This window comes from Gekko japonicus, unplaced genomic scaffold (genome assembly GCF_001447785.1).
Source record: "Gekko japonicus isolate JY-2015 unplaced genomic scaffold, Gekko_japonicus_V1.1 scaffold2628, whole genome shotgun sequence".
Taxonomy (NCBI): domain Eukaryota; kingdom Metazoa; phylum Chordata; class Lepidosauria; order Squamata; family Gekkonidae; genus Gekko; species Gekko japonicus.
Genome location: NW_015174353.1, coordinates 202524 through 225972, shown reverse-complemented (window position 1 = coordinate 225972; position 23449 = coordinate 202524). Strand labels below are relative to the sequence as shown.

General features: G+C 42.1%; 1 protein-coding gene across 1 annotated transcript in view; it reads right to left on the bottom strand.

Moving 5' to 3' along the window:
* TMEM241 (transmembrane protein 241) overlaps positions 1-23449 on the bottom strand; it is a gene marked incomplete at its 3' end in the record, with an annotated part of 64588 nt that overhangs the window by 15056 nt on the left and 26083 nt on the right. The window contains exons 8-13 of the mRNA XM_015424323.1: positions 18694-18742; positions 18105-18150; positions 16454-16489; positions 15217-15251; positions 13385-13454; positions 12096-12189 (exon numbers count right to left, since the gene is read on the bottom strand). Of these exons, the coding sequence (XP_015279809.1) occupies positions 12096-12189; positions 13385-13454; positions 15217-15251; positions 16454-16489; positions 18105-18150; positions 18694-18742 (330 nt within the window). The remainder of the gene's footprint in view (positions 1-12095; positions 12190-13384; positions 13455-15216; positions 15252-16453; positions 16490-18104; positions 18151-18693; positions 18743-23449) is intronic.

Sequence of the window (23449 nt, the reverse complement as noted above, 5' to 3'; positions counted from 1 at the left end):
ATTTTTAAAGTGTGGGTTAGGTTCTAAAAAGTCTGGGCTAGAGTATCTCAAGAACCCTCTCTCATATAGACCAACCAAAGTATCACCATAGGTCTTTCTCCATGTGCTCCCACTGCCTAAGGTATGGTGGAGGGCAGATCATAACTATTAGGTTTTAACAATGCAGCTTGATGTGTTTGTTTTTCACTGGATTTTTATGTTTTTATGTTGCTGTGACCCCATCTAAGGATTCTTCTTTTTTGAGGGAAGGTTGTGATACAAGCACTATTTCCAATTAAATTCAGCATTGTCTGTACTTATTGGCAAGATGTTTACTATATACTAGTCCTGTTCAGCATAGTTTCCACTTCTTCCTGTAATTTTCTTTTTGTTGTTTTGCTTTTTGGCCTAATTATTTACTTCCTGTTCTCTTTGGGGGCTGCATATGACATTCATTAATCAATTATCAGTTATCATTCTTGTTGGAAGAGGGGATTAGGTACTGTGGCAAAACCACAGCTGTTTTTTCCCTTTTAATTTCCTCAACAGCATTTTGACTGAGCACCTAATTGCATTCTAGATTTTAAAAACACTGCAAATCAAGTCCAAAAAAGACTGAATGACTACAAACACTGAAATGTAACAGGTTGCCAATCGCATCATCTAGTCTTGTCATTAAAACGGAAGGCACAAATCATTTCAATTCCAGATATTCCTGGCAATGTGAAAGCATCCTTACACAAGCTGGAAAGCACACTTTGGCAATCATGGACTGAAAATACATCTTACTCCAATAAAATTATTGCATTTAATTTTTTAAAACTTTGAAAGCTGTGTCATAAACTACTCTTCAGAATGAAACCAGAAAAGCCAGTGACAGAATCAAAACACCGTGCTGAGTCTATCAGTTTGTCCTCTGACATTTCTGGGTGACCAACATCCAAACTTGGAAGTGTCAAGTACATTGAACTTTCTATGATAGCTCATTTTTGCTACAAAAGATGTTTACCAAACTCAAATATGCATTATCCTATTATTTGTCCTAATTCTTCAGAACAGTTGGGGGGCGTGCGAGGACACCGTTGGAGATGGCAGCTTAAAACCGACGCTCCACAACTCCCCCCTCCGGATCCCCTCAAAAAGCATATTAATTAATTGGACTTCATCAGCAATCGGATAACTAATATGGGAAAGAATAGTGGCATCCCACAAGCGGCAAAAACAATGACGAAAGCAGCACAAATATATCGGTAAACAGGTCAGAGCTTAAAGCAACGGACCCAACGAACACTAGCATGGCGACCAAAAGCTTACTAACAAGACTGCTGGACTCGGCTTTTGATAAACAGGACTTTCCAGCAATGTTAGAAAGACTGGAGAATAGACTGGGTGAGAAAATAGCACAAAGCATCCAACCCTTAAAAGAGCAGCTACTAGCTTCCTAAAGATCACCTCTCAAACCGCGGAAACGGAACTAAAAATCGGGACAGCCCTTAAGGTAGAAGTGAAGGAAATAAAGAAATCAGAGGTGGTAACGAGGGATCGAGTGCTGGTAATAGAATCGCAACTACGACAACTAAATTTGAAACTGAGGGGCTACCGGAGGGAGCAGAGGATGCATTAAATACAACTAAATTGGTGCTGGAGTGGGTGAAAAACCTGCTCTATAATGACACTAACGAGACTCCGAACATAATGAAAGCTTACAGATTAGGCTCACCCACAAACCCATGCCGGAGAATTCCAAGGGACATACTGGTCCAATTTGGAGATTGGGAAACCCGCATGAAGTTGCTGACAATGGCAAGAAATAGGGGCCTGCATATCTTACTCTTCCCGGACACTCCACAGGAAGCCCTTGGGATCTGCCGACAACTAAAGCCTATTACCGCCAAGCTTCAGACAGCAAACATAAGGTACAAATGGCTGCCGATAGGAAAACTGCAGGTGACACAGAACGGGAAGACTTACCAAGCTGCAGACGAAGAAACTGGCATTGGTCTACTGCAAGCCCTAAGAATCTCAGACAAGTCGGAGCGCAGATTCCACAAAAGGAAACTTCGGTCATTGGAGACACCGGGAAAAAACAACAAGTTCCCGATACACCCAATTGCATCATCGGAACCAGAAGACATTGCCGATGTGCCAGAATTAAATGGCTAAACACTACTACCCATCAAAACTTATCAGAGGTCACTAAAAAAAAATCGAAGTACAAATATACATAGTTTAACTTGAGTAAAGTTTTTGTTTATGCTTAACTATAAAGGTTATAGAGGGGGGGAAGTGAAGGGGGGATCGGGTTCGCTTGCTCCTAGCATGAAAAGGACCTGACTGGAGGCTAACTGGAAGGACAGAGGCAACAGGTTATCCGGCTTCTTTTCCAGCTTGTTCTGTTTGTATTGTTTCGTGTAATAGAGTACTTGTTTTAAAAGGTACAAACTGAAAGCACATTGTTGACTATAAAGAGATTCTACTGAATATTGGAGTTATTGATTGTTATTGTGACTTAATCACTCATGAGAAGCAGGAAAAAAGGGAGTCGTTAATATTGGCTATAGATTTCAAGAAGGCATTCGACTCGGTGGAAACAAGTTACAAGATTTAATAGAACAGCTAGGAAAATCAGGGATTTTTCAACGGAACCTAACAAACTTGGAAAAAATTATCATGAACTATCAAAAAACACCAAAAGGAGTGCTCTCAAAGATATACAAAATAATACTGGAGGAAGATAACACAAACAAACTTAAATACCAGAATAGATGGGAAGAGGAACTTAATCTGAACATACAGGGACCAGATTAGGTAAAACTATGGGCATCTCCTGCGAAAAGATGCCCAGTATATAACGTTAAACTACATACCTCACACCACAACAGCTACATAGAATGAACCCAACTGTACAGTCAGCCTGCTGGAAAAGCTGTGGCCAGAAAGGGACCTACCTGCACTGCTGGTGGGATTGCCAAGAAATACAGAAATTCTGGAAAGCAGTAATAACTCAGATAAGTGCAATCACACGACAGATGATACCACACAGGCCAGAGGTGGCTCTCCTGGACCTCTGGAACGGAAACACAAGTAGTGACACTAGAGAACTTACCTTGACATTGCTTGCAACAGCTAGGCTGACTATAGCAGCGGCTTGGAAATCACCCACTCCGCCAACTTTAGCAATATGGCAAGAGAAGATCTGGGACCAGTTTATAATGGCCAAAATTACAAACTCACAGAGGCTGCGGTCACACGGAACATTAGCCATGCTAGAGAGACGGAAGATAGGCGGATTTTCCGGCCGCGATCTCACCGCCACATCTGGGAAGCATAGAGTTCCCGTGGCTCACCCAAGGCTTCCCGCCGAAGATGCGGGGTAAAAAACTAGTACCTCCGAGGTACTAGTTTCCGGTAACCGCAGGGCAAGGGCGGGCGTCTGATCGCGTTTCCGGTGGCATCCAGCGCTCGCCCATGTCCCCTTGCAAAAAGGTTTTTTTCCCCAAGTCTCCATGGATGCGCACAAGCACCCAACGGAGCATGCGCATACTTTGGTGTACAGGAAAAAAAAAAACATTTGCCGCATTTGCTTCTTTGCCGTGCCACAGGATTGTCCTGTGATTGGCAACTCCCCCCTACCCACGGGACCTCCACGGAACCTCCACGGGACGTCTGATCGCGCAACCGCGCGTTATTTTGGCCCGGGGCAAACAGCCACGCCTCCCCCCTCCCGCGATATCCGGCCCGTGTGACCGGGGCCAGAATAGAACAAACGACAGGAATGTGCCAACCTACTCTAAATTTGTTCCAATATGGGGACCAGTTCTAGAGTATATGACAACAAATGATATACTCTCAACAAGACAAATATATCATAAATGGTTATACTTATAGATCACCAACGCTGCAGAAAATCTTAGAACAGATAAATAAGTAGATTCCAAAATGGTTCAGGAGTATATGGCTACAAATGACATACTACCAACAAAAATAATATATCACAAATGGTTACACTTTTGGCTACCCACAATACAGAAAATAACAGAACAAACAAATGAAAACACACCAAATTCACAAGATTACCCAAAGGTACAATCCCTCCTAAATGACAAATATAATTGCTTCATGTTATATAGTTACTAGTTAGTTAGCCCATGGTATACGGTCAACTTATTGTCATATTATGTTATTATATTACAACTAATGTTGCTTATTATAAAGCTATTAAAAACTCAATTAAAACATTTTAAAAAAATTATTCAGAACAGTTTTGAAACACTGTATGCTTTAAATACTCATTAGAAAGAAAAAGAAGAAACGTATAGAGTAATTGTATATATGTTTTTACAGGAATATGCCTTACTACTTCCTCACATGCAGATGTTAACAGGACTTTAGCCTAAGACTGTGACAAGATGTCCACTTCCCCAGTGATCACAGAGTTAAGCTGAAAGTGGGGTTTTGGTTTAGGCTGCCTCCTGCACTGATAATGCTAGTCTAGTGTAATTAGTAGGCCTCAGCGTGATAATCCTCCTGCGGTTTGCAGGCATCAGGCATACTGACTGAGATGCCCAGCCCCTGCAAAACCCTCTGTCCAGAAGTGCACTAAGAAGGATAGGATGCATTTTCAGATACAACTTGGTCATGAGTAAGAAAACCAGAAAGCATGGGTCTTTGGAAGAAGACAATGCTATTGCACTGCTTAATTACAACAGCAGCACTGTATTTTTTTCAAAAAAATCTGATGCAAGTTACATAGCTTTGAAGTTTCATAAATTAGTATATTCTTCAGTGTTCCATTCCCTAAACATCTGGAGTCTGAACTTGTAAATTAGCAATCAAAATTATTTTCAGACCAGTACTTGTTATTCTTTCCCCTCATTTACCCATTATGTTTATGAATCATTGTCCAGTTTCAATTCCCCAAATATACATGACAGACTACACAAAAATGCAAGAGTGCCAAGGTGGGGTTGAAAAAGAATTTATTATGCCAAGGATTACTTTAGCTTAGATTTGAAATTCACTTCTACTGTTCTATAAGGATGGCAGAGATGGGAATGCTTACTAGGGAGCTATATAGCCTATATATGTTTATCGTGTACTTACTTAAATGAACCAGGCCATGCATGAAGAGGAATTGGTCATTAAGGAGTATCTTTCTTTCCACTCATTCTGGATATTTCACAGTTTACATCATATGGGGAGAAAGAAAGGGAGAAGTTACACTGGATGAACCAGGGGAAAATAAGACGATTGCCACACTGCCAGTATAAGGACTGAAATATAAGGGAAGGGGAAAGTTAAAGACAACTAGGGTCCTATTATTAAATTACCATATATCTATATACTATTTGCATCTGTGGATTTCCAAACCCACAAATTGGGGCCACACGGATAATAAAGAGATTTTCTGCAAATTTGGGGGACCCCCTAGTTTGTAGGAAAATCTTAAATCTTCAAAAAACAAAACAAAACATGGGTGTATGTGTGTATTTAAATTCCCCCAAAAGTAAAACAGCATTCTCTGTGCAAACACAGAGAATGCACCTTCCCCAGAGGCCTCAACAGGAATGATACATCCTTTCATACCCTGCTGGAACACAGATTTTTTGAGATTATGAATGATTACTATATTACACCTTTATTCAACCAATTGTTCCCCTATACTCCGGAAACCCTGGCTTTTACTCAGTGATAAGGATCATAAGATCACTCTAGCAATTGCAAAATTTGCCTCAGTCCTTTTAGTCCTTGTATCTAAAAAATAAGAAATGTTTTCTGATGCTCAAGATTCAAGAATCAATAAGCTTCTAAGGATACAAAAGGAAAGGAAAAGAAAGGAAAGAGAATGCACCTACCTCCAGCAGTTGGAGGAGGCTGGGAGCCACGCTGGGTCCAGCAGCAGCAGCACACCCCAGAACTCCAAGTGAGTCTAGTGGTGGCAGCGGCGCAGCCCAGCAGCTGTACTAGGCCCAGGAGCTGCAGCACAGCCCAGGGAAAGCATGGGGCTGTGCTGGGCCTGATGGCAGCTGTCGTACTCAGTGATAAGGATCATAAGATCACTCTAGCAATTGCAAAATTTGTCTCAGTCCTTTTAGTCCTTGTATCTAAAAAATAAGAAATGTTTTCTGATGCTCAAGATTCAAGAATCAATAAGCTTCTAAGGATACAAAAGGAAAGGAAAAGAAAGGAAAGAGAATGCACCTACCTCCAGCAGTTGGAGGAGGCTGGGAGCCACGCTGGGTCCAGCAGCAGCAGCACACCCCAGGGCTCCAAGTGAGTCTGGTGGTGGCAGCAGCGCAGCCCAGCAGCTGTGCTAGGCCCAGGAGCAGCAGCACAGCCCAGGGAAAGCATGAGGCTGTGCTGGGCCTGATGGCAGCTGTCGAAAAGCCTGGAGGCTATGCCAGGCCTGGTGGCAGCAGCACCTGGCCCCAGCTGTGGCCACACAGCCCGGGAGCCATGCTGGACTTGGTGGTGGCACAGCCCAGGGAGAGTAAGGGGATAACACCAGGTTCAGCAAGAGAGTGGGGCGGGAGAGATGGGATTCCCCCCGTGAGTCTCGCAGGCCCTCATTTGTTTATTTATAATATTTGTAGGCCTACTTCCAGCCCCCCCAAAAAACAAGAGTCCCAATCTAGGTAATAAAAATGAAGAATAAGTACAACAGAAAGTTTAAAACAAGACATTTTACAAGACATCCAAAACCAACCACTGCAAATACATAAGCCAGCACCTGAACTTACATTCAATATATTAAACAGTTTCTTTTTAAGAATATTTTTTAAGGGGATACAAAATGAAAAAGAACAAAGGGGAAGGTGAAAGTGAGAAGCATAAAATATAATAAACAGTTTCTACAACCCCTTCTAAGATGCTCCATCTCATAGCCTGTCCTAAGTAGGGACCTTCCTCAAACCTCCAGGCAGTCTGTGCCAACCAGCAAGGGCTATGAAGTTTGTGCCTTTGCATGGGAAGGGATAGAAGAAGGTTTACACAAGGTTTATACAAGGAGAGACAGTCCTTCAAGTACATGGGTCTCAAACTGTGAACAACTTTAAGATCAATACCAGTATCTTGAATTGAGCCTGGGGATATAAAAGCATCCACTCTAAAGACCTTAAGATCAGAGTAATAGGATCAAAATTATTCACTACAGATAGTAGGCTGCTGTGTTTCGAATCAATAGAAGCTCCAAAGGTCTTCTAAGATAGCCCCATGAGCAGTGTGTTACAAAATCAAGCCTGAAGGTCACTGAAGCATGGATCAGTGAAGACAGATTTGCCTAGTCTAGTAGGAGAGATAACTTTGAAGCTAGATGTAACTGACCTCTTTGCCATTATACTAACTTGCTTTTTGAGCAGATGGGCAGAACTAATAGAGCTCCTAAACTCTGCCACAACACAATCACTTTCCCTAGGAAAAGATGTTTGCAAACTGGCTATAATTGGCTAGAACCCTCAAGAAAGGGTTTCTTCAATAAAGGATGAATTACACTCTCCAAAACCCTGTGATCTTCCCATGGTGACCCACGCTCTGATTACCACTTCTATCCATGCTTATTGCATGTTAAAATTCAACTTCTAATTTTTGTTATGTCCTCCTCAGTATTTTGTTTATACATGTATATGCAATTAATTCACTGAAAACCTTTTAAAAAAACTTTAAAACATGATTTTGTATATTCTTGACACATTTACAGTGCAATCCTAAAAACATTTTTCTCAGAGTAAGCCATACTGAATAGACTTGAGTAGTTTATGACTAGACCTGTTTAAGATTGCTCTCTTAATCTCACCCAAATTATTTTACTTGGATTGCTTTTATTAGAAGGAGATTCCTAATGATATCGTGTTTTTAATTATCTAATGGCACCTAATTCTGTTTTTTCTATAAGTTTAATAATTATGTTAGACATCAAGGTGTTGTTATGGAGACTGGTTTGAAGTCTTTCCAGTAGTTACAGGATAATAATTAGTGCTGGATGCTACAAAACTATGATCAAGCTGTCTCTATGGAAACAATCAGAAAATCTACACTTACAGCTACAACAATTTACCTGCATCAATCCTCCTCTCCACCATCTACTTCAGGTATCAAAATGGTACACAAGTTTGCTTTGCAGATTTCTCAAATACTGGCTACTGTTTCTGATAGGTATTAAATTAGAGACAACCAGTCTGAAAACTAGATACTAAAGTACAACACCAGGATTTATAATCATATACAAGTTTTGAAGGTGACACACACATATTAAAATTGAAATTTGCCCTTCTTCTAGTAGAGTATTGGGGGTGTTGAGATTAAGTTTTACTGTGCATGTGGGCACATATGTGGGTGGACACAGATAATGCAAATAACACCCACCAATACAAACCTTGTGGTCAGAGAGGTCACACAGTAAATGACTCATCAAAAATTGGCATTGTTCAATTGAAATCTCAGTCTTTCAAGGATATATGGATATATATATATACACACACACACAACAAATTATTTCTGAAATGTGATATGGAAAATATATATGAAGAGATTTAATCTCAAATTTAAACTAAAAAAAGGCTAAATAAATAATCTTGAATAGATGCTGGTTTATTTATTTATTTATTGCATTTATACCCCGCCCTCCCCATGAACGGGCTCAGGGCGGCTCACATAGGGCACTAACTGCATGCAGTATACAAAATTACATAATACAAAATTAAAACAGATTAAAATCAATTCTACGGATGCACATATAGACTCCTAACATCTTGCGTAGCAGGAGGGGGGAAGGCTGGGGTAATGGAAAGATGTTGCCCAACCCCTCCAGCGGTCTCTCTCTATAAAGGAGCAGTGGTGTAAGTGGCCGTGGCGGCTCCTACTCATAAGCCTGGCGGAAGAGCTCCATCTTGCAGGCCCTGCGGAACTGCACAAGGTCCCGCAGGGCCCTGATCTCCTCTGGGAGCTCATTCCACCAGGTAGGAGCCGCCACTGAGAAAGACCTGGCCCTTGTTGCCACAAGCTTGGCCTCCTTAGGGCCCGGGGTCACCAGCTGGTGGTGTGACCCCGACTGAAGTGCTCTTTGGGGTATATATGGGGAAATGCAGTCCCTCAGGTAAGTCGGACCCTGGCCATGTAGGGCTTTAAAGGTAAGCACCAGCACTTTGAAGGAAATCCGGTATACTATAGGCAGCCAGTGCAGCGCTTTCAGCACAGGTCAAGTGTGCTCCCAGCCCGAAACGCCCACCAACAACCTGGCCGCAGCATTCTGCACCAGCTGTAGCTTCCGGATTTGTGACAAAGGCAGCCCCATGTAGAGAGCGTTGCAGTAGTCTAGCCTCGAGGTGACCGTCGCATGGATCACTATAGCTAGGTCATTGCGGTCAAGGAAAGGAACCAACTGCCGTATGAGCCGAAGATGATAAAAGGCCGATCTGGCAGTGGCCGCCACCTGGGCCTCCATCGTTAAGGTAGGGTCCAGGAGCACTCCCAAGCTTTAATTTATCCATTGCACATATACTTTGGTCTTTGTCTCAGGAGCTCTGAGGAGCTCACAAAGGGGTTCCTGGTGGTGCCCCAGACCTGCTTAGTTTCAGCAATAACTATATCACATGTTTTCAGACGAATCATTGGCTGCCCATTAAAGGTAGAAAAGGACCTGCTTGTTTTACTCACACCCTGCCTCTTGGTTGCTTCTTTGTAATATGTACATAGTCTTCATTACTCAAATTCCCTTCCTACATACTTGTGAACAGCACTTATATGTTCCTGGTGCTTCTACCTGTTGAGCAGCATGAGACTGAACTGGGTTAAGGATCTGTCTTTATCTATTACATGAATAGGCTCATCTGTTCCCAATTCAAAAAGTAATGCTCTCCAAAATGAAAAAGGGAGGCATGAAAGTGGCTTCTTTGAATATGTCAAAAGCAAAACATTCAAGGGCCAGTTGGAATGATTTTTTTTAGTCTAAGCTGCCACTAGACTTGTGTTTAATTTTGCTGCAACAGACTAATAGTGCAGTCCCAAGGAGAGTTATGCCATTCTAGGTCCACCGAAATCTATGGGCTTAGAATGGGCAACTCTGCTCAGGGTTGAATTGTACTGTAACACTGCTACCCCTCTGGAATTACGGTCAGTTGAAATGGCACAAACTAAAGACCAACCGAACCTTCTTTGGAACTCATTTCTGCCCATGAACCAATCTTTACAAGAGACCATTTTGCAATATTATTTTTTCTTTCTTTCCGCATTGTATGACTTCTGCAAAGTACATATGCAAGCACACAGCATTTTTAATGAATTAGGCAAAACACTGGAGTTAAAAAGTCACACTGGATGCATTCGAAAAGCATCTCAAGGACTTTGTCTGTTTAGGACACTGTCACCTGTGCATTAGTAAACCACATTCCCAGAATACAGCCACTTACAGTTTGCTTTCTTCCTGTAAACAAGAAAGCATCTAGGGCTAGGCCATAAAACAGCTCCTTCAAAATCTACTGGTTTTGACATCAGAGTGCTTTTTTGTCTCAGCCAATGTAACATATTGGTAAAATAGTTTCAGAGGGTTGCCATTTTAGTCTGTAGTAGAAAAGCTAGATTCAAGTCCAATAGCACCTTAGAGACGAACAAGATTTGGGCGGGTATAAGTTTGCAAGAGTCCATCCATCCATTTTTATTGCTCATAGACCCATAAGTCATAAGCAAATAGGATATAATACAAGATACAACATATAGTTTGCAAGAGTCAAAGCTCCCTTCATCAGATGGGAAGAACAAAGCTTTATACCCCAAAAATCTGGTTGGTCTCTAAGCTGCTACTGGACTCAATGTTAATAAAAGAAATCCCATTTGTTCTTGATAAAGAAATATGATCCAGGGAAGTTCTAAAGTGTTCTAGTTGTGTGTAGGTTGGTACAAATAACAGGCTTCTCTGGATAACATCTACCTTGTCACAGGCAGATAAATGTTTGAGGTACAAAAATTAACTTCACAAATATCAGAAACATTAACAACTAATAGAAGTAGATGCTTGAAACAGTCTGAGTGTTGTGGAATACACTTACTTATGCCAACACAATTTTTGGGTTGTTGGTTCTCTCATTAAATAGATTTTGTACTCCATAGCAAAGAAGTAATGGCTGGAGAGGGACATTTGGCTAGGCACAAGCTTGGTGATTAAAAAAAGCAATCTAAATCTGTTCCTTAAATGGAAAGCTCAGCTTGGTAATCATTATATAGAACAGTACATGGGCAGTGCAGACAGCAAAGAGTGCAAAGCTCACTGAGCATGGCTGTTATGGGACAAACAATAAGGGAGGGAGGGAGGGAGGGAGATATCAACGTTCTCTAATGATTATCATACAATATTACCAGATTCCTAGTCTTATTTAATCTACCCTCATGAACTTCCATGAACTTTTAAAGCAGTTCATGGTAGTTTGTGGATAGAGCAGAAAGTGCGGTTTAAAGGAACTGACTCTGGGTCTCTTTAAATCACTGCTTTCTGTTCCCCATGAAAACCACAAAAACAGCTGAGCAGCTGTTTCAGACTTTCTTGTGCACTAGAAAGCCTGAAACAGCTGAGCAGTGGAGAGCAAATTGCTTCCCACCACACAGCTGTATTTCGGGCTTTCTGCAAAGCCTGTTTAAAGTCACAGTGGTCCCCTTCAATGGGGTTTGCTCAGCCACAAACCAGTTCAGTTCACGAACGAACCTTGCAGTTCAATTTGGTTTGTGGTTCGGCCACAAACCACAAAAAGGCACAAACTGCCTTTTCCCACTTCCTTCCCATCCCTATACATCATCTTACATAGTATGTTTGTATTTTTATTGCAGCGATATCCCTCTGTAGTGTCTGCAGATACATTTGCAAGATAGTCCACATTAAGAATTAATAATCTGGAATGACTACTACACCCTGATTCTAACTTCCCAGATGCAAATCGGAATCCCCACTATATGCACTGAAGGAGAGGAAGACACCATCCTTTTACCTTCTATTTATAGCCACCTGATTGTATCTATAAAGTGTGGTTGAGGAAAACTGTTCGGATTAGATTATTTTGAGAACGAGCTTAGATTTAAATGATAAACAGATACTCATGCCTAATATCACCAAAAGATTGTTCTTGTCATCTTACCTTTGCTAAACAGTTCCATGCTGCATATTGTCCAGATGATGTACTGTTTTTAAACTTTAATGTGTGTAAGGTCAGAAGGAATCCCAGAAGGCCACTGTGGAGAATGGCAGATAATCCCATTCAGTTCTCATTTTTAGCTCACGTACTTCAGAAATTGCTTTAAGTGATGAACAATGGATGAACACTGCAATTTATTAGATAGGACAAAAGGCTGCATACTGCTGAGGCACATTGGGTTTGGGTGTAGGAAGCTCTAATTCAAAGCCTCACACAGCCATAAACTTAGTTGAGGTTCTTGGACACGTCAGCATTTTTACATCCTCAGAGCTGTTATGAGCAAAAGATGAAACTGCCCAGTGTCTTTGGACAAACGACAGATTACAAATGTATGATGCTTTTTGCAAGTAAACTTTGGCAAATATTGCTGGAAAGGCCACATCTGTTTAAAAACAACAACACTTCTTCCAACAGCAAGTGGTTGAACTATACTGCATAAATATATAGACAGTGAAATAGGAAATCAACTGAGATGTTTTGGAAGAACCCCACTTCCAGCTCCAGTAAGACCCATTTGGGAATGGACTCCACACTTTAATCCAAATAATGAAGTGTACAAGGAAATAAACCACTCTTGCCAATACTACAATACTATGGACTAATGATTTATATTCAATATAAACATATTATATTCAATATAAACTAATCCAATGTGGTTAGTCTTTATTTACTTAATTTATACACCTGCTTTTCTCCCCAACGGGGACACAAAGCAGCTCATATAACCCTCCTCCATTTTATCCTCGCAACAAACCTGTGGGGTAGATTAGGCTGAAAGAGTAACTGGCCAAACAATAAAATTTAATTCAAGATCCTTGCCACAAATTTTTACAGTTTCACTGATTTGAGTCATAAAAAATAAACAGGAAACTCATGGTACCTTAAAGACTAACATTTTATTCCAGCAGAAGCTTTCATGGACCAGGTTCATTTCTTCAGATACAATGAGGATCCTCAAAAGACGTGCAGATTTTAGGTGCCTTAACTTTTAAACAGCCTTTAAAGTTGCTATGAATACTTGAACCTGTCCTTTATTAAGTCACACTATTGGGCCATCTAAACAAACAGTCTTGAGCAAAAAAGGGTCTTTCCCAACACTTTAACTGGAGATGGCATGGGCTGAGCTGAGATTTCTGGCATGCAAAACATGCTCTCTATTATTGATTACAGCCCATTCCATGACCGCTTTTCATAATCCAAAATAGATAATCACAGTCAGATAACAAACTTACCTGGCACAGCAACTGCTGTGAAAGCTATAGAAGTACAGGAATGGAAAATCCAAGGCACTGAAGAGATCACCTGAGAAATAAGGTTGTTCAATGGAAAAACTAATAAAAATACCCACAGTTAACCATCTGTTTGGAAAATCCAATTAACTGGTTGCTGCTAGTTTTAACAAGTTCTTAGTAGTATCTGGACATTTTAAATTGCTATTACTCTTACTGTGAACCTTCCCTTCTCTTTTCCATGCTAACCAATTTTATAATCAGTTCAAAGTGTGGCTACAGAAAAGGGAAGTGTGCTTTAGTGAATGCATTTGTCCTTGAACAAGGAATTAATTTGTTTCCACACAGTAAATTTTTTAATCCCAGCAGACTATGCTGGTGGGAAATGTTTACAAGTATTGACTTTTTCACTGACCAGGGCAGCTATTTCAGGTTTTCATAGGGTAAAAAGAAAAGCGATTTCAGGAGGAATAAAAAGATTCATGACCTCATCTTAGACATACTTGAGATTACTCTACACTTGTATGTTTTAATAGAATACATTATGATAACTTTAATATAGTAAAGGTAAAGGTTTCCCTTGCTCGAAAGCCAGTCAAATCCGACTCTAGGGGGCAGTGCTCATCTCCGTTTACAAGCCGAAGAGCCAGCGCTGTCGGAAAACATCTCCATGGTCATGTGGCCAGCATGACTAGATGCCAAGGCACACAGGATGTTGTTACCTTCCCACAGAAGCGGTATCTATTTTCTAATTGCAATTTCTTGCTTTAATATAGGTGCTTCTAAATAAACATCACATGCAAGGACCATGGTTCTTTTGCCCTCTGTATAAGGTACCCTTGCTAAGGATGTTTTAAGATGTCCAGGAGGATGGTATTTTGCTTCAAGGTAGACCACAGTGCTCAGGGGGGCCCCAGCTATTCCTTTGGCCACCACAATTAATATCTCATTGGCCACTTCGACCACCAAATGAAAGATTTCACTCTATGCCTTGGGCTATGGTGTGAAGAATGTCTGTTGTGTCCTCATAACAACTCTGAGGCAGAATCTTAGACATACTTGAGATTACTCTACACTTGTATGTTTTAATAGAATACATTATGATAACTTTAATATAGTAAAGGTAAAGGTTTCCCTTGCTCGAAAGCCAGTCAAATCCGACTCTAGGGGGCAGTGCTCATCTCCGTTTACAAGCCGAAGAGCCAGCGCTGTCGGAAAACATCTCCATGGTCATGTGGCCAGCATGACTAGATGCCAAGGCACACAGGATGTTGTTACCTTCCCACAGAAGCGGTATCTATTTTCTAATTGCAATTTCTTGCTTTAATATAGGTGCTTCTAAATAAACATCACATGCAAGGACCATGGTTCTTTTGCCCTCTGTATAAGGTACCCTTGCTAAGGATGTTTTAAGATGTCCAGGAGGATGGTATTTTGCTTCAAGGTAGACCACAGTGCTCAGGGGGGCCCCAGCTATTCCTTTGGCCACCACAATTAATATCTCATTGGCCACTTCGACCACCAAATGAAAGATTTCACTCTATGCCTTGGGCTATGGTGTGAAGAATGTCTGTTGTGTCCTCATAACAACTCTGAGGCAGATGGAACAGTTTCCCCTTTAACTGCAATGCAGGGAAACAATCTACACAAAATGTGACTGTATATAGAATAGCTAACTCCACTGAAATAAACAGCAAAAACTCCAGATGCACACTGAAACAAACAATGACATTACAGATCAGAGGAGTTACATATAGCAGATTCTATTCCTAAGCAACAGGCAAGAAAAAATAAAGCAAAATATCTTCTAAAATTAGAAAAGTATTAATTTTTACCTGTTGGGTGGGATGCAAAAGCCAACACCACCACACTGGGGACAAAAAAGCACACATGACACTTTATTATGAGCCTTAATTCCTCAAGCTAGACACCACTGAGGTTTATTAAGCAATCTACTGTATTGAAGTTGCAATAAAATACCTGAGTTCATCTTCATTAGAACTAAAGAGCAATGAGAAGTTTATGTTCATATAATTTTATTCCTATTCCTAGTTTTATTTCAGTCACCACAAGACTCTGAGGATACAGCAGTCATCCAGTTAGTGAATATATGATGGATGATTCTTGTGCATTATCTAACCACTCACAATAATGTGAACACTATTCCTGAATAGGGCTGCAAGAAACGTACGTCTTCTCCTCTGGCAAAATTCCATTTGCTTCTCAGTTTAAACTCCTAAGACTGCAGCTTGATAGCTTTGGAGCATGAAATTACATCATACACCATTCATTACGCGCTGCTTTTCTATAACAAAACATTAATGCATACACGAATTTAATGCCTTAATTCTCATAATTTTATTAATATAAAAATTGCCATTAATTAGTTTGAATGGTTAATGTGACTAGGACTGGCATAATACAATTATTTCAGTTTGCGTTCTTTGAATTACAAACAGGGCTGTGTATATTTTGCATTTGAAAGAGAAATTAAATTTCCCCCCAGGAAAAATGATATGCATTCTGTAGAAATGATGCAGGCAGGAAAAATCTGCATATTTTATTATATCTCTGTAATGGAAAGGGACATGCCTGACCACCTGAGAACTTAGCACACTAGTTTCTGAAAGTCAGCAAACACTGTGCATGCAAGCTGCAAGCTTTATCTTTACAGCCACAAAGGGCAGAAATTTAATAAGAAATTCACTTATTTGCTCAGGGCCAGATCAGATAATATAAAAATACACAGTAGGGAGCAAGTGCACACCTGCCCTGCTCGAATGTTCAGAGACAGGGCAGGCATGCTGTCTGGAGGGGGAGGCAGGAATGCTCCCCATACGCTTGCTTACAGGGAGCAGAAAGTAGTTATGGTGTAATCATGGCTTCCTGGAGCCTGGTTGTATACCTATATGTTAGAGTAAAATTATTACATAATGTAATATACTCCAAAATTTCTTATACCTTGTATTGGTCAGGCTATGTAATATACCCCAAAATTTCTTATACCTTGTATTGGTTAGGCTACCTTTGTGCTTCTTAATTAAACACTCATAGAAAAGATAGAAGCATTACCTGGATGCATAGTTTATATACTGTTGCTCAGAGTCACTAAAGAGAAACAAAATTAGTCAGTTACCATGCAACCCCAAGAAACGTTTCCTGAGAGTAAGTCCTATAGCAGGGGTGTCAAACTCATTTGTTATGAGGGCCAGATCTGACATAAATGAGATCTTGTCAGGCCGGGCCATGGGGGTCATAAAATGTAATGCCAGGTAGCGGAGATATAAACTTTATAAAGGACACAAACACAAAGGTTTGTGTTTTTTTACTTAAAATCATGCTTAAAACATTAGCACTCTTGCAATATTTTGTTTATTTAACAGTATCTGATAAGTGATACCTCTTGCTCTGACTTACTGCATCAAAATGTCTTTGCTGTTGCAATCTTGAGTATGCTGTTCAGGTGTGCTATATGTAAAGCTGTAAACCTACGATGACACAGCAGCAGAACTGGAAGAAGCAGAAGACAGCCAGTTCTACTGCGGGCCCAATAGAAGTCCTCCAGGGGCCTGATCTGGCCCACGGGCCGCATATTTGACACCCCTGCCCTATAGAATAGACTCAAGTAGGATTCTGAGTAGACCTGCTTAGCATTGCTATTTTAAGAGAGGAAAAGTGTAATAGCATTTTCTAGAAAGGACTACTTCCAAGAATTCTCCTGGTGACAGATTTGATCAACTGTTGTTTATTTTTCATTTTCAATTGGATGCTTCCATTTTTCCTTCTTCCCAGAAGACCAAAGGTACACCTCAGAGCTTGAAAAGTATACTGATCCCCACCTGCCACAAGGACTATCTGGAACCTGTGAGTGGGTGAGGGGGAGAAACAGAGCCAGAGTAGAAGGGAGGTAGAAAAATGGAGCAAAACAGGACCCAGAGGGGGAGGCAAATACCCCCCCCCTTCTATGAGTCATTGCAGGTGCTCTACTTGTAATTTACATTCCTCTTTGTCTGTTGTTCATTCTGACCTCTCTCTGCACTCACACCAGGGACAAGGCACATCTAACACAAAGCAAACATTCTCCATTGCCCTAGCGAATCTATTATGTGAAATCCGTCTGGATATAAAGAATTCCATCATTCATTTCTTAGCTGGCTAAGCCAACTTAAAAAAAAAAAAATCCCCAGGACTATTCCATTGCTGCCTAGTTCTGTGATAAGGAAGAAGTCAACAACTCTTAAGCTGTCTTTAATATGTTGGAGACTGAAATGGGAATGCAGGATAATTATACTCTCCAAACTAATACATTCTCAGGGAACAACATTTTGAGACCCATTTTTGTTTTGGGTCACTATCTGTATCATTATGACAACTCCTTAGTCATGACAAGCTACTGTTAGTGCTAATAACCCATAAATAAGATTTCTCTGGCCGTTCTTTGACAAAATTTCTGTCCTTTTAGCTAAAAAGGCAGGATAACAGCTAATGAAGGAGAAAGTCTGAGCTGTATACAGTTGCAACAACAAAACTGTGTGGAAAATTTTTAAAAATTCGATTATGACTCTTAACACAAGTGTGGATCAGTGTCTTTGCATTTATTTACTTTGTAGCCTTCTTTAGTTATATGACTGGATCCTTCTTTTCCAGTATAACCTTTTTCTGCAATAGCAGTTCTTTCCCTTTATATAAAAATAAAGTGCAGGAGAAAAAAAAAAGAAATCACCTTAGAGAACTAGGTCTTCGCAATTTGTGATATACTTTGTAACCCCCTGTGAATTAAATGACATGGAACATGCATCATTCATCATTCTGATCAATAAGTCATATCATGGTAAAACTAATGAATACTTCAATGGGTATCAGTTTGAATTTCTTAACTTCCTCTTGCAAAAGTTTAAAAACATTCTACAGTCTATAAAATTATTACTTTTTAAATCAGGGTATGAAATGGCATTTTGTATTTATAGATCAAAATCTCCTTTTCTTGTTCTCAGTCTTCATGGCTCTGAACTCTTGTCAATCGTTTTAGAGCTCTGATCTGTTTATATTTGTTTTGCCTTCCATTTTCATAGAGTAATTCAATTCAAAGTTGGATCTATTTATATACCTACACAGAAAAGACATGATAAAGCTTCTGTTCTAAGTAAAAGCAATACAAACAGACTCTGCTTATATAATTTGTTGGCTATTGTACTGTGGGACAAAGAACTGACAACCACAATCCAAATCCTACCAAAAGGAAAGGGAGTTGCACAGTAGACACATATGCCTGGAAGCTTCATTTTCTCAGATGTGATTTATTAGAAACTTACCAGCACACAACAAATGGATGACAGCCCAGAAATAGCCATCTGCATCAAACTGCAAAGTAAAACACCAATATACACAAAGATAAGCTGTTCCCTCGTAAGTGGGTTTAAGATCTAGTTATAGCAGTGAAGACTGTTCTAAGGGGAAAAAATCCATTATAAAGATACATACATTTGTATAAATTTCAATTTATTAGTAATTTGATAGCGTGTCTGTTTCTTCAGCTGGTGGTTCAGTTCTGGCTTCTAGCTCATACTTATGCAGAAATAGGCCCCACTGATTTCAATAGAGCTTGGTAGTGGTGGAAAGTGCCATTAAGTCACAACCAACTTATGGCAACCCCATAAGGTTTTCCAGGCAAAAGATGTTAAGAGGCGGTTTGCCATCCTGCCTCTCCGTAGCAACTCTGGAATTCTTTGGTGGTCTGCAATCCAGGTAGCTGGTTTCAGGGTGGCACCAGTGTAATTGAACAGGTTTCATTGTCACAGTCAACATTTTCCTTCCATTTAAACTTGGTAAGATCAACACTAACTGGAAGTATCTAACACGGTGGGATTTACTTGAGTAAACACGGATAAGATTGGGCAATGTGCAGTAAAGGAGAGAAGAGGAGAGGGCACCTCAAGAGGACCTAGGAAAGTTTCTTGAAATGCGCCCAGCCTGTTTGGGATATAAAAACATTCTCCTAGGCATTTCAACCATAATAGTCTTCATATAGACATCATTCCTGATGGTTACCCATTTTAGCTTGTGGCAAGAATTTTGTGGCAACTCAAAAGACTAACACACACACATTCCTAACACACCCTATCATGAACTACTAGAGCTCACTCATAGCTTCTGAAGAAATGGGCTCCAGTCCATGAAAGCTTATGCTGGAATAAAATTGCTGTTAGTCTTTGAGATGACACAAGAGTTCTCGTTATTTCATACAGACAGTATTCAGAAACAAGGAATTTCAAATATCAGGTGAAAGAACTATTGTGTTTTGTTTTTTAATTTCAGGTAATCTCTCTCTTTTAAGTTACAGATCTCCGACGTGGTCTCTGTGCTTCACACCCATGGGATACAGTGCGCCTGCGCTGGATGGATCGGCATTGTAGCAAGCTCTTAATGGATTTTCGCGCCCAGACCTCAGGCATGCGCAAGAACCCCACCATGCATGCCCAGAGGGGTGGGCGCGGACATCCTGCCAGTTCCTTTCTTTCCACTGCGCTGGAAGCACCTTCCTTTCGTCGGTCTGATCGGTAGCTATTTTTCCTCAGAGGCTCTTCGGATTTCTTTTCAGTTTTCTTTATTTTTCGCTTCTACCTAGTTTTGTTGTTTTCGTTTAAAAAAAAAAAGGAGGGGTTTTTTTCCCGTTTACCTCAGTTTGGCCTTCGGGCCCCCCCACCTCTTTTTCTTCTCTATTTGTTTATTTTATGGAGAAGAAGTGGGGCTTTTTCAATCGTTGCAAGGGTTGCGGCAGTAAGCTTGCTCCATCTGACGGCCACACCCTTTGCATTTTTTGTCTTGGCGAGACACACCGGCCAGAGTCCTGTCGGCACCGCGCTAAGTTTTCAAATCAGACCAGGAAAAACCGAGCAGCGCGTCTCCAGGTGGCGTTACTGGAATCGGCGCTAAATCCCACTTCCGTCATGGATCCAGAAGTGCCAGTAATGCCATTGATGGCTCCAGTATCGAAGTCCTTGTCTGATATCGTCCAGTCAACATTGAAGTACCCAGCACCGATGGCGCAGTCTTTGGCATCCACTCCCGTGAAAAAGAAAAAAATCGGGTAAAGAGCGCAAGTCTGCCAAAAAGGGTTCCTCTAAGGCTCTAAAGGCGGCGAAGTCTGGAAAAGTCGCGGGTCCTGCACCGGGTAATGCCCCTAAGGTGCCCCCCCCACTCCAACGGCAGTATCGGCATTGGAGGCTACAGTTGCTCCACCGATACCGACCATCCAGCTGATGGACTCTCCGATACACCAGCTAGACCATGACACGCTCGTTGATATGCATCCTTTCTCCGACATTGATGTCAAGATCCTCAGTCGTCCCCTGGGCACGGATCGCTCTCCCTCTGCTCAGTCATCGACATCGACGGTCTCGGAGTTCCATGCCGATATCGATCAAGGTCGGCATACAGATCCCTCCGAACACTCAACGTCATCCTCCCCGTCTCTTTGCTGAGGATCGGCCCTTCGATATCGATGATCGGGCTACTAGGGGCCGCTCATGGAGACAAGATCCTACGCTGTCTCCCAGACGCTCCCACTCTAGGAGTAGATCCCCACGAGTCTTCCTGCCCCCCCCCTCCTCCTCTCTCCTGGGATCACCGCCAACTGCGTTTATGGGGCTTATCCACCCGCATCCATGCCGTGGTTGACTCCTGCAAGTTACTCTGATTGGGATCGTTACTCTGCCCACAGATCACGGTCACCCCATAGGCCCTCAGCATCTCTCTCCCGTTCTCCAGATCATCCATCTGATGACCCTCCTCGACATCGACCAGATCAATATCGTCCTCCCAGTCCCCCTATCCCACCATCAACGGATCCAACCAATCAGATCAAAACCACTCTGGTACAATTACCAGAGCCCGATTCCTCTGACTCTGTGGATGAGGATTCTGATACAGGGGCTTCAGATGTGCACAGCTCCCCTGACCAGCCGTCTCCTAACCAGGTAGTAGCCAACGACCAACCTATATCTCCATCTGACAATTTAACTTCATATGGAGACCTTGTAAAGGAATGGCCCACTCCCTTGGCCTTTCAGTCGTACAACCACAACCACAGGTTACAGATGCCGTTTTCGATGTAGTACAACTCGATACATCAACGGCTATAGCACTACCCATGTCTACGGTCCTGTTGCAGGCAGCTAAAGCTCCATGGGATAAACCATCATCGGCTCCAGTGTCCACACGTCGCTTGGTATAGAGTCCAGGAAACAGGAGCGGAATTCTTATTTGCCCATCCTCAACCAAACTCCATGATAGTCACTTCCTCATCCAAGTCGAAGAGAACCCATTCTGCACCTTCAGACAGGGAGAGCAGAAAGATAGATGCATTTGGACAACATTTCTACTCTACTGGAGCGCTAGGGGTGAAGACCACCAACTACTTAGCGTGTATGAGTAGATACCAATACCCTTTGTGAGAGAGGCTTTCTGAGCTTCTGGCAAACCTTCCAGAAGACAAGCGTCAAGCAGCCCGCATCATCCAAAAGGAGGGCATTATGCTGACAAAACAACAAATTAATACCTCTAAACATGCCCTAGACACCTGCTCAAGGACAATGGCTTCAGCCATAGCTCTCCGAAGACATTCCTGGCTACGTAACACCAATCTACAGCCAGATACTAGGTAATACATAGAGGACCTCTCCTTCGATGGCCTTGGTCTGTTTAATAGTACTACAGACACCATATTACAAGATATGAATAAAAGCATAAAAGCTTCTTGTGCTCTGGGCGTTTCTTCACCCATGAGGCAGCAATACAGACCTCGTCCCTGGTCTAGACCCTGGCAAAAACACACCCCAAACCGTCAATCTTCTGACCGGCAATGGAGGCCACGTACATCCTCTGGAGGCCAGAAGCCCACATTTCAGAAACCTAGATTTGGATCGGGACAACAGTCTTCCTGCAGTAAGCAGGCAAAGTCCTCCAAGCAGGGTTTTTGACTTCCATGTCTTCCAGTCACATCCAACCCGTCTAACCCCCGTCCTCCAAACTTGGCGCCTCATCACCACAGACGAATGGGTGCTGTCCACCTTGACCCAGGGTTACCGTATAGAATTCATTCAGAACCCCATTACCCCCATCTTCGTCTCCACACCCCCTTCTCCAGCCCTTCTGGAAAAAGTGTCTGTCCTTCTGCTGAAGGGAGCCATCGAGCTGGTGCCACTGCATCTATAGGGCAGGGGATTCTATTCCCACTATTTCACCATTCCAAAGCGGGATGGAGGCTGTGACGAAATGGCTGCCAGCCCTTAAAACAGATACCAACCTGGTAGTTCCCTATGTGTGTGGGGGGGTGCTCCATAGGGAACAATGGAGCTGCCATACCTCCCTGCCTACACTTCCCAGCATCCCTTGGGGGGAAAGAGCGGGAAAAGAGGGACAGAGCCAAGGGGTGGGGCCAGGGAGAGAGTGACTGTTTGGCTCCTGAGGAAAAAAGTCAGTCTCAGCCTGGTCTTCGGCGTGGACGGCAGGCTTAAGGAAGAGCGCAGGTGGGACTCCTGTCATCAGAGACTCTGAGGGCAATCCAGGCCACTATTGACCGTGGTGGAGAGCCAGGAGGGTGGCCAGTTCCGTGGAGAAGGGCTGGAGTTTCTCTCCACAACCGGAGAGGGAACCGCAAATCCTGGCCTGAGGCCGCAATCCACTACCGAAGTAGAGAGGGTGTGTGGTAGGGACAGAAGTCTTGCGTTTTGATTCTGTTTGTTTTGTGTGCCCAGGTTGTGTTGAAGTGCCTGAGTTTATTTTCTATGCCCCAGAATGTATATAGTTCAATAAATCTTCCTTTGTTGAGTTTAAAAAGCCTGGTGTGCCTCAACCACCTAGACTCCCCCGCTCTGCACGTTACCAGGGGCAAAGGGAGGCCAGTGGACTTAAATGGGCCTAAAACTGGTGGGTTGCCAACCCTCCAGGGGGCGCCCAAACATTGAGATAACTACTTCCCAAGGTGGGAAAGTTAGCCAGAGGGGTCTCACTGTCCCTCAAGGAAGGCGGTGACTTAATTCAGTGAGTGGTGGCAGCCGGAACGAAGAG